The 12034-nt window shown below is 38.9% G+C and overlaps 1 protein-coding gene across 1 annotated transcript; it reads right to left on the reverse strand.

The window, feature by feature from the left end:
- Window positions 1-243: 243 nt before the first annotated feature.
- Window positions 244-7250, reverse strand: LOC121262639 (transcription factor UNE12-like). Its single transcript, XM_041165200.1, has 7 exons — window positions 6398-7250; window positions 5436-5546; window positions 3337-3453; window positions 2690-2755; window positions 1825-1890; window positions 1271-1348; window positions 244-997 (listed from the first exon to the last, which is right to left on the reverse strand). Exons 1-7 carry the CDS (start codon window positions 6764-6766, stop codon window positions 767-769), a joined length of 1038 nt encoding a protein of 345 aa, XP_041021134.1. The 5' UTR covers window positions 6767-7250; the 3' UTR covers window positions 244-766.
- Between the last annotated feature and the right edge of the window lie 4784 nt (window positions 7251-12034).

The following is a 12034-nucleotide window of genomic DNA, read 5'->3' on the forward strand; positions in this document are numbered from 1 at the left end:
AAAATACATTTACACTGCATCGGTTCACTTTATCAGTACTACTAGCATTGTCCTTCCAAATAATGCAACTAATCCCTGTGTCTGTCCAGCAACTTTGCCTTCGGTAATCATTCAGTATATTTCAAAAAGAGCTCAACTCACTTTTGAAGATAAAATAATAATAATAATAATAATAATAATAATAAAAGGCTCCTTAATAAATAATCTAAGCAAGACATTAATTATAGTCATTGAAAAAACAGAAGCTTCCAACATAACTTTATTGGACAACCAACCAAACTTTTTCCACTTTCACTAAAACTTTCTGTAAATACATCATAAACAAACCCATCCATCCCTTTTAAATGGCCCCACAATCCATTATCCACAAAGAAAAGGAAGGACAGAGTCCCTACCACCCATGTTTTGGTCATCTACCACTAAATCCACCACTGGTGCTAGAAAAGGATATCGATTATGCTTTTGATTAAAAAAAAAAAAAAAAAAAACCTTTCCGGGACTTGACCATGGGCAAGACATCAAGTGCCAAAGGTTATTTTTTCTTCAATTCAATGCATGAAAACCACTCCTAGTTTGACAAAAATCAGACCCAAGATTGAATTGAAACAGTTGCACTGACCAGACAGTTTGTCAGACAAGGAGATAAAAACTAGACTATAAACTACTACCTATTGTCATGAGAGTAAGAACTGAACTATTACAGATTTATGGGTGCCAGAGACGAACTGAGAAGCAAGTGGAATTTCATATTGGTTTTTCTTGAGGTCTATGAAGGGGTCTTTGATTCAGGCTTAACAAGTGTTAGTGCATCCGTTTCTTGTGTACGGAAAATGGCAGAAGCAAGTGATATGGGCATGATACAAAGGGCCTTGGACTGAAGGAATTGCATGGCAGCTCCCATGTCTTCTTCCATCAGCTTAGCCACTTGCTGCTCTGTGCCATCATTTGACCACTTCTCCCAAGCTTGTTGATTTGTTGCTCCGTCAATGCCCTCCCCCTTCATAGAACATCATCGGAAGGTAAGAGATAAAAACTAGACTGCAAACAGAAGAAAGCACAGATATGATCGAACCATTTGTAGATTCGAACTAAATGACATGTCAAAATGGATGGCAAGTAAACTCAAATGTATGCAATGCTGAATTAAAAGATCACCAAGCTGATACATTTACGCCGTATCAATAAGCACAAACAGAAATAATACACATCACAGAAGAATATCAAATTAGATAACCAAGATTTTTAAGTTTTAATTCTTCCAGGTTGTTACCTCGCCAGATGACAGGGGTACATCAGCTACAAGCTGAGCCACGGCACCTGCTCCACCCAGTCTACTCATGCTCAAAACCTGTTTCAATGCATCAATGGAATCAGAATCTCTTAATTTTCTTTTTGTAGTCAAAATAAATAAAAACAATCTATGTAAATAAATCAGTTGAATACAGAAGCAAAGAAAGTGGCATCAGTAGGGCAGTTCACATCAACTTCTATTCAAATATGACGGTTGCAAAAACAAGATCATGACACCATACAAGATCACTCATTATAATTGGTTTACATAAAGAAAGCTTGCAATTCTTCAATGATGTCTACAATGTCCGACATGACTTGGATGAACCTTATAATAAAGACATTCTAAGGACTATGGAACATTTTAACACGCAAGAGGTAGGGAATTGTCACAAGCTCTTGAAAACAATGGCAAATACAATAAATGCTTCAACCAAGCATAAAACAAGGAATTGCATGAAGGAAAACTGGGACTAAGGTATAGAATAAATCTTCTCTATATAGTAATTCCGTCTTGATTTTGAGTATCAATACCTTGACTTGGAGCCTCAGAAACTTCACATAATCCACAATTTCGTCAAGCATGGCTGCCCTATCCGTCTGAACAACATATTTTAGAGTATCATCAAGTATAACCATATGTCGAAGGTAAGCATATTTTCAATGAAATTAATAAAGAAAATAAAGGTAAAATAAAAATGAAGCAAAACCTCCATGACCTTGTCTAGCAAGGTACATAACATCAATGCCAACAACATATTAAAGTCAGTCCATTCTACAAATTAATACATGTTCCAGCCAATCATCACCAGTTTCAAACAGTTAATCCTGTGTCCCTGGCATGCAGGTTTTCACAGCCAACAGTTCATCAGAACTTTTTTTTATAAGTAACAGTTCATCAGAACTTAAGTTACCCATGTGCAGATTTGGCACCAAGAATTATGTCCCCTTTATATTTCCAGCAAGACGAGGACAAGGAACCACATCCTGACATTCAGTTATCAATTAAATTTCATTATTCATAATGACATTATGATTAATAAGATGATGTTCTAACCCTTTAGTGGGAATCTGTAAAGCAAACTATTAAAGTTTTAATCGGATAGAAGTATTTTTGAAGGTCCCAATGAACTCTTTAATCATGTATGAAGGAATGTAAGAAGTGAGCATCATTATTTGCAAGAGGTGACCATGGCATGTGGCTGTTACAAAGTCCTCTTGTTTATTTCTTTTTGTTATTGTTAATTGCATATGCTTCATAAAGTTCTTAGTCGATAGGAACAAATCATCAAATATATTTTTAAATTTCAGGTACACAGGACAAGCACTAACTGAAGATAAATGTCATTTAATATATAGAAAGGGACACCATTAAGAGCAGCACTGAGAAGGAACCAACTTTATTGGCGCTGGGAACTAACTCCTGCAAAGCTTTCATTCTTTCTGCAATTCTTTCTCGACGTAACTGCATCCAGAAGAGAGAATCAAAAGGTGGCATGTAATATTGAAGTACTGATGATGGGCAGATTGGTAAAATAAAAAATATAATTAAAACGATAATGCCAATCTAAATACTCCGAAGCAGCATAGGAATAGAGATTAACATATGTAGATAACTATTAATTTAACATTTATCTTGCGTTTCATATTTTGCATTTTATATTTATAAATCTCTTCTGAATATCTAATATTGCAGAGTAAAGAGGAAACAGTGGGACACCACCACTGGAAAGTAGTACATTAGCAGTTTTCAAAACTGTGCCAGCAGTCAGTCAAACCCATACTTAGCACACTGAAACCACCTTATGAGTCTTGAAAAATCTCACAAGTGAACAACGGTCAATTCTTTCTAATTCAAAGTTTTATTTGGTCACGCAACTTGAATTAGCTTACATGTTACATGGACACCAACTCATGCAGTGAAACTTGTTCCACTATTTAAAACTATTATTGACATAAGTGAAACCAACAGTCACATCATTAGGGTTTTCTTTTAAAGAAAAAGACACAAATACCATGGGGATCTATATAGAATTTTATATTTACCCGCTCAGCAATACTATGGGGATCTGTGGCTTGCCCTCTTCTTGCACGCACCCTTGGGCGGATGGCAGGTGGATGTGCTGCAGTGCCAACTGGTCCAGGTGTTTGTTGGCTGTGAAACTGTCATATGAAGAATAATGAATGCTGTCAACTAATGAATAATGGTAAATGTGTAAAGGTAAATGTTACTGTAAGGAAAATCCAATAAATAACAGCGATAAGCAATGTAAAGTAGAAAAGCAAGGGAAACCACCAATTTGGCAAGATGATTTCCTTTTTCTCATTAGTCATATCAGACTCACTCAACACAAAGCAGTACCAAAATACACACAATGATCTAATTATACACAACAAATAGAAGTTATATCACTCAAGAAACTGAGAATCTTGTTATCTTATCATGCTAATTATTCAGACAGCAAGTGATCAATAATTTCAATCTCAAGATAAATTCAAAAGATTGGGATATAATTATTTAGCATTTTAACTCTTTAAATGTACAGAACAGGGGTATTGGTATATAGTCCACTAATGAGCAATGCCAATCAAAAGAAGTTCTTCCCGGTTGATTCCTTGCTGATTGAGAAATCTCAAGGTCAAGAAGCTTAGGCAGCTACGGCTCTAGAGCAAGAACCATGGAGCTAAAGCAAATGGAACTCGTAAACTGATAGATTTCTTTTTGATGGGTCGTAAAGTGATAGATTTCAGTAGGAAAGAAATACTAATAACAAAAACTCCAACACAGAAAACTGCAATACATCAAATTACTTGCAAGCTTCAGCCCAGTAATCCATTCAATGTTTCTTATCCCATTGTGATGTGACGTTTCTAATTCATATCTAGTCATTTTCAGTAATGGATTTTGATAGGCAGGTTTATCTAGACATTCCATGGTGGAAGGCCATCTCAGGGTTCACTAACATATGCTCATTTTAACTTTTATCCATAACAACATCCAATAACATGGTTATCCGTGAATTTGAATATTCGAATCTTGTAACTCAGTTGCGTACTAATGACCAAATCCATTTTCGGACAAGTAAGCCTCCCCTCAATTCCAGGTAAGAACATATTCAGCCACTTTCTTCTTAGCAGCTCCAGAAACCAAAAAATAATATATGTAAACGTAAAAATTTATTATAAATCTTAAAAAAAAAAAGCTAAACTAAGAAAAGTTAGCTCTCTTAACATTTTATTCAAATTCACCAGAGTTATTGAGATAAATCGAAGTTTGACTAATCACTTAAACAAAAATAAATAATGCTTCCCCCCCCCCCCCCCCCCCCCCTTCTCAACAGAAAAAATTGAATATTCAACAGCTTCAAATGAGGACCCAAAAATCCGCAGGAAAGTGTGGCTAAATTAACTATCAAAAGTCCAACATTTGAGTTGATCAATTTTCTTATGGCTAGACAAAAATTGGCGAAAGTCAACCTCAAGGGAAGAACACAGACATTGAGCCACGCGCCTTAACAACTCTGGATGAGCGTGGAGGGGGGGGTTTCTAGGAACAACATTCTACCAGTTAATTGACAAAGATTGCCACTATTAAGTCTAAAAGGACAAGAGAATCCCTCAAGTATTATAAGCACAAAACGCCGCACGTTTAAAATACTCACACGTACACGTGACCAGTCTGTGTCACTTTTTTTTCTCGATACAAAAGAGCTGTACTCGCACCACCTCAAGCGCGTGCAACACATACTATTAACCAAAGCCTATAAAACCTAAATAAAATACATTTAATATATATTAGATAAATTTTATTCTTCACCCGTATTTGTTATCAATTCACACCTTCTCACGTAACCTATTTTAAGAGATAAATATTGAGATATGATACAGATATAAAAAGATTATATAAAATAAATTCATAAATTTATGTGATTTTATAGAATTCGTTAAATTTATTTTATAATAAAAATAATTTTATAATCTGACATACCACATCAAATCACATCAGATTGTAGATTTACTTTTATGTAATTACTTTATTATTAAAATATTTTACTTTTTATTATGTGATGAATTGTTAATAGATGAAAGTGACAAATAAAGCATTTTTATTTCTTACCTAAAATGAACAAAGAAAGTGTGTGTACCTGGTTGAGTTGGGGTGGGCCAGGTGGTGGAGATGGTGCTGTCGGCCGGACTGGGTGGAGCTGCAACTGTCCAAACGCTGGAAACAAACTCATCTGCACCGAATCTCTCTCCTGCCACAGCCAAAGTACAAAAAACACCATTTTTTTTTCACCAATGCAAAACTCTTTTTCTACACAAATACATACATTCATACATATATATATATATATATATTCTTATTGTATATGTACAGTGTGTTACTGTGTGTAAGGCTCCTAGGAAAAAATCTCAAATCCCCAGAGCTAAGAGAAAAGGGACAAAAAGAAAAGACCTGAAGCCTGGAAAGAATCTATGGTTATATGTTCCCCCAGAAAAAATACTGAAGAAAAACCTCATTAATTCCATTTCCCGTTATCTATTTACAAGCAAACTTTGAGTACAGCCCAAAAGCCAACTCCAACAAAGCTCATTAACAGACAAGTAGAGTTCATCACACAGTACTTCCCGTCCCAGACAGAGAGAGAGAGAGAGAGCTACAACGTGACAATGTTACCCTCAAAACAAACAACAGAAAATGACATGCCATTCCTATCAAAACCAGGCCGGCTCCTTGACTGAGAGAGGGAGGGAGATCCGTTACATGTCAATTTTACCCCCGATCAAGTGGAAAAATGACATGTCAATCCTGACAAAACCAGGAGTGCAGACTTTTGCAGAGAGATACTATAAAAGTCTTGAGGAGGGTGAGGGTAGAGTAGGAACATGGAAGTTTTACCCTCATAATATTATAATGGCAGGCCAATCCTCAACCAAAATCGAGCCAGTCTCCGGTCCGATTAAAGTTACAGCACAGAGAGAGAGAGAGAACGCTAAAAAAAATGACCCTTTTTACCATTGCAAAAATGGCATGCAAATCCCACCAAGCGAACTAGCCCACCCAAGAAAAATATACTCATGCAAAGAGAGAGAGAGAGAGGTTTACATTGATTCCAGAAGTTACAGCAGAAGAAGAAGACCCATTATTATTATTATTGCTATTGCAGTTGTTGTTGCCATCGACAATCTCTTCTCGAAATCTCTCATACCTCAGAAACCCTTGATGCTGCTGCTGTTCCAAGTTCAACCCCAAAGAAGGTGCCATACCCATCCCCAACCCCATCCCTCTCAGCAGCCCACCGCCACCACCACCAGACCCTAACTGCAGCATCATGGGCACGGAACCCACCTCTCCCCCTCCATATCCAGCTGCCGCCACTGCCGCCGCCGCCTCACTACTTGTATATGTTGGCTGCGCAGACAAGATCTGCTCGAAGAAATCGTCGCCTAATCCCTCCGGCGGATTGTCCGCCATATTATCACCCGATAAAAAACAAAAACAACAACCACGATAAAATTCTATATGGTCTTCTAGAATACAGTTTCTTTTACCCACACAAGAAAAAGAGTAATTCTTGCAAGTTTCCCGAGAAAGAGAGGGCGTGCGATGTTTTATATGGCTAGGATGTGTTTGTGGGTATATACGTGTGCATGTTTCTTTCTTCAAGCTCTGTTTTCCTATCTGAACTTTGTGAGGTAAGCAAGTATAAGAAGTGGTGAGGGGGGAGCGTAATTGGGAGAGGCCGAGAGAGAGAGGCAGTGGTGTTGGGGAAATGGGTGGCAGATCCGGAGCCCGATAATCCGCAAAGGGGATTGAGGGTTCCAAGAAATGGTTGGAACGAAGAGAGATAGAGAGTGAAGTTGAAGAGAGAGAAAACGCTTTGGGTCGCCCTTTTGGTGTTTTGTTTTCTTCGGCCTTTGGGTCTGAGTAGCGATCGAGCGAGCGAGTGGTCTCAGCTCTGCCTAAAGAAAAAAGACACTGACTGGCACAGACGAAATGGCAAAGTTGATATTATTATTATTATTATTGGAAAAATTCGATTCATTATTATTTTGATGTTATTGTTACATACCATACATAATTTTTTATTTTTTGTTATCAAATATATAGTATATAGATAAAGATTAAAATAATTCAGTTAATTTAAAAAGAATAAAATTAATTTTTTTCAAAATAAATAAAAATAAGTGTTGTGTATAGTGTGTAGAAATAATAAGAAGTAGGGGTGGGCTCCGACTCCGACGGAGTCGGAGTTGTCATTTCCGACCTCCAACTCCGACAAAAGTCGGAGCCGAATTTTCCCTCCAACTCCGATTCCGAACGTAGTCAGAGTCCGATTCCGATCGGAGGTCGGAGCTCCGAACTCCGATCGGAACTCCGAACGGAGGTCGGGGCCCCGACCTCCGATCGAAACTCGGATCGGAGTTCGGAGGGAGTTCCGAACTGCTCCGAACAAAATTTCCGAACTCAATTTCAGAAATTTTGTTCTTTTTTTATTATTATTTAAATTTTATTGTTCAATTTCGTTTCAGATAGTGAGCAACATATATATTTTTTTTAAAAGTGAAACGATCTACAAATATTTGATTTATTCAAGAGTTTTCAATAATTTAAATATTCGTTTTGATTTTGTTACTGAATTTTGATTATATCTTTAATTTGTTTTATGTCCGCCTGAAATTTAGCATTAAAAGTGCTCATGACTCATGAGTTGAAAATTACATAAATTTAAAATTTTATAAAAAAGAATGATGGCACGAATTTCTATAATTCGATTAATTTCAGTTGGATAATAAATTCTAAACGTTTGAGAGATGATGGATAAGTACTAATAGAAATTATAGAATAAAGAGTACTTATCTCACATCTTTACTCGGGATATAACTACATAAATATAACTATATAAATAGTTTAAAAAGTAAATAACATGTATGATGTAGCCATAAGTTATAACAGTCTCATTTATAACGTAATAACAATATGACTATAATTTGAAATATAACTACAATTCGATTAAACACGGATTTCACTCAAATACTTTTTGTTCCATTGGTCATGCCTGAAATGAAGATAGAAAGTAGCAATCAATAGATGAAAAAAAATTGATAATAAAAAATTGAATACGGTAAAAGAATAATTTGATTCTTACCAAGAAAGGAGGTTCTCTCAACTCCATCCCAACTCTCCAGTAGCGTCCGTTCTAGACTCTCAATCATCGGTAATTATGTTAGGGTTCACAATTAGATCTATAAAATCATAAAAATTAAAAGTTAGAAACATTAAAAATAATTAAATCATCATTTAAAAGCATATAAAGTTACCCGATTCAAGCCTATAACTCTCGGCATCAACGCCAACGGTATCTAGTCCAATAGGCGTTTCACTTATCCAATTCTGTGTGCAAACGAGGGCCTCCACGGTTGACGGTGACAATGAACTACGATAAGCATCCAACACTCGACCTCCAGTGCTAAATGCCGACTCTGAGGCAACCGTAGTGACAGGAATGACTAGCACATCTCGGGCCACATGGGAAAGGACTGGATACTTGGTGGAATTAACTTTCCACCAAGTTAATAACTGAAATACATCACTAGGTGCCTCGACAGTTTCCATAAAATATCGTTCAACCTCAGATATACAATGCATAATATTCCTTGTTGACATGAGTTGATGATACTGTTGTATAATACGATTGCCTCTAACCCCTACAGATGGGTCATTATCACCTGAGGAAACTGTCAATCATGTCGGCCTTGAATGTGAGGAACTACCAACTGCGGATGAAGGCTGAGCACTAGTACTGTAGTGATGATATAAGTCATCAACATCACTTTTTAGCAATTTAATAAACTCTGCAGCCTTCACTGCCCCGAGGACGGAATTTACCCAAAATTCTAGAACGGCCAACTTAACTCGGGGGTCAAGGATCACAGCCACAAATAGCAATCTATTTATCTTCTCAATATTCCCCCAATATTTATCATATTTGATCTTCATCCTCGTAGCCATAGCAGATAACAATCCAGCAGAGTCAGTACAACTATTTTTCAACTGGAAGTGAAGCTCCGAGAGCTCGTTGAAAAATAAGTTCGCAGTCGTATATTTGGATCCAGATAGCCGCATGGTTATCTCATAAAAAGTTCTTAAAAATTCAACAAAATAACTCACACTGGTCCAATCATGTGCGTCCGGCGCACCAAGCCCCTGTCCTGCTGGCTCCAACAAAGCATACCTCAGGCCTCCATCCTCGACCTCCATCCGCTCGAATGCTTTTTGGTACTTCTGTGCCACATCCAACATCATGTACGTAGAATTCCATCAAGTCGGAACGTCCAAGCACAGCATACTAGAACATTCAATCTTCAGATCTTCTACTATTGCCTTAAACTTGGCAAGCCTTTGAGGGGAACCCCTCACATATCGTACAATGTTGCGGACTCGGGTTATGGAATCATGAACCTCTTTTAATCCCTCAACAACTATGAGATTAATGATATGAGCACAACATCGAACGTGAATAAACTCGTGGGCCCGAATGACATCATCTCTCACCGTCGTGTTCCGCTTAAACCAATCAATTGCTGTTTCATTCGCACTGGCATTGTCAACTGTAATACACAGCACTTTTCGAATTCCCCAGTCCTTTAAACAATCATTCATCTTCGCCCCAATGGATGCACCTTTATGATCCACAATTTCTTTAAAACCAATAATTTTTTTATGCAAAATCCACTCACTGTCAATGTAGTGTGTTGTGATACACATGCAGCAGACGTTCTGTATGGAAGTCCATGTGTCAGTCGTAATAGACACTCTCTGGCCAGTGGTAATAAACATCTTCCTCATCTCCTCCTTGTCCTTCGCATGCCTCTTCATACAATCTCGCATCACTGTATACCGTGATGGAATGGGAAATCGTGGCTCAACAAAATTTAGAAACTTTCGAAAGCCTCTTTTCTCGATTGTGGTAAATGGCATCTCATCAGTAATTATCATCTCTGCAAGCATGTCCCTCAACATCTTCTCACTGTATTGAGGGATGACCAATTTCTTAGTCTGTGTACTATCAGTGGCTGTAGAAGTTTGGTAACTGAGGTTGGTCTGATCAGTGGCTTGCAATCCCTTCGCTATCTTATATCGTTGACAACCATTTAGATGTGCTATTAACACACTAGTACCTTGCTTCTTCGAATGTCATCCACAAAGTGATCCACAGTAATGGCATCTTGCTACTGGGTTTGCAATTTCACCAGGAATTTTAGTGAAATGCTCCCATGTCCACGACCTCTTTTTAGAAGGTCGTGGTGGTTGATCTTGCTCAATGGGCATCTCCTCCTCTTCGTTGAACATATCCTCATCCTCTATATCAACTGGGAGTGGGAGTCGACTACTCGCACAAGATATAGCTGCTCTAGTGTAGCTGCTCTAGATGTGGCTGCCCTAGATGTGGCTCTAGGGGTGGAAGTACCCACCGGTGTAGGAGTTGTAGCATTGGCATCCGCCACATCCCTTTGTGGACGATCATCTCCACTATGTCTAGGATCCATATCACAATCAATGAAGCTGAAAAAATTAAATTAGAAGCAAACAATTAGTTTAAAAATAAACTAGGCTATTGTATTATACAATAGGACATGTATTATTGTATCATAATATATTATTGTATCGATGTATTATTACATCGAGGTTCGGTTGACTTGCGCTCGACTCAGCGGAACCCATCCAGAGAGGTTCGCTCGACGTGCGCTCGACGTTCGCTCGAGCGGAACCCATCCAGAGAGGATCGCTCGACGTGCGCTCGACGTGCGCTCGAGCAGAATCCATACAGAGAGGTTCGCTCGACGTGCGCTCGACGTGACACTCGAGCAAAACCCATCCAGAGAGGTTCGCTCGAAATGCGCTCGACATGGCGCTCGAGCAGAATCCATCCAGAGAGGTTCGCTCGACGTGCACTCGACGTGGCGCTCGAGCAGAATCCATCCAGAGAGATTCGCTCGAATTGCGCTCGACGTGGCGCTCGAGCAGAATTCATTCAGAGAGGTTCGCTCGACGTGCGCTCGACGTGGCGCTCGAGCAGAATCCATCCAGAGAGGTTCGCTCGACTTGCACTCGACGTGGCGCTCAAGCCAATGTTCAATACAACGTGCGCTCGACTTGCGCTCGACACCTCGGTCGAGCGCAAGTCTGCAATACAATGTAAAATTCAGGGTTTTGAGTGCCGTGTTGGGACTATATTGAATATTCAATACAACCAATTCACAAGAATCACAACTACTGGCTCCAATTCATAAGAGACGTGCTTGAATTAAATTTAGGGCTCATAAATTTAGGGCTCACCGTAGGTGGAAGCTGAATAGAGGAGCAACGAGGAACGGCGGCACGGAGGAGCAACGACGAACGGCGACACGCTGGCATTGGGACGGAAGACGCGAGAGAGAAGGGAGAAGGAAGAAGAAGAAGAACTGGAGAAGAAAGAAGAAGGGGGGAACGTATGAGGAGAATGCTTCCTTAGGAAGACATATGAAACGACGCCGTTCCATATTAAGTGGTACGGTGTCGTTCAATAATTTTTTTTTTAAACTCAGCTGTAAAACGACGTCGTTTTACAGCTGGGTTTAAAAAAAAATTCGGAGTCGGAGTCGGAGCTACATGGAGCTCCGACTCCAACTCCGACTCCAAATCACTATTCGGAGTAGTTCCGAATTCCGACAACTCCGACTCCGTCGGAGTCGGCGTCGG

Source organism: Juglans microcarpa x Juglans regia, chromosome 4S (genome assembly GCF_004785595.1).
Source record: "Juglans microcarpa x Juglans regia isolate MS1-56 chromosome 4S, Jm3101_v1.0, whole genome shotgun sequence".
NCBI lineage: Eukaryota > Viridiplantae > Streptophyta > Magnoliopsida > Fagales > Juglandaceae > Juglans > Juglans microcarpa x Juglans regia.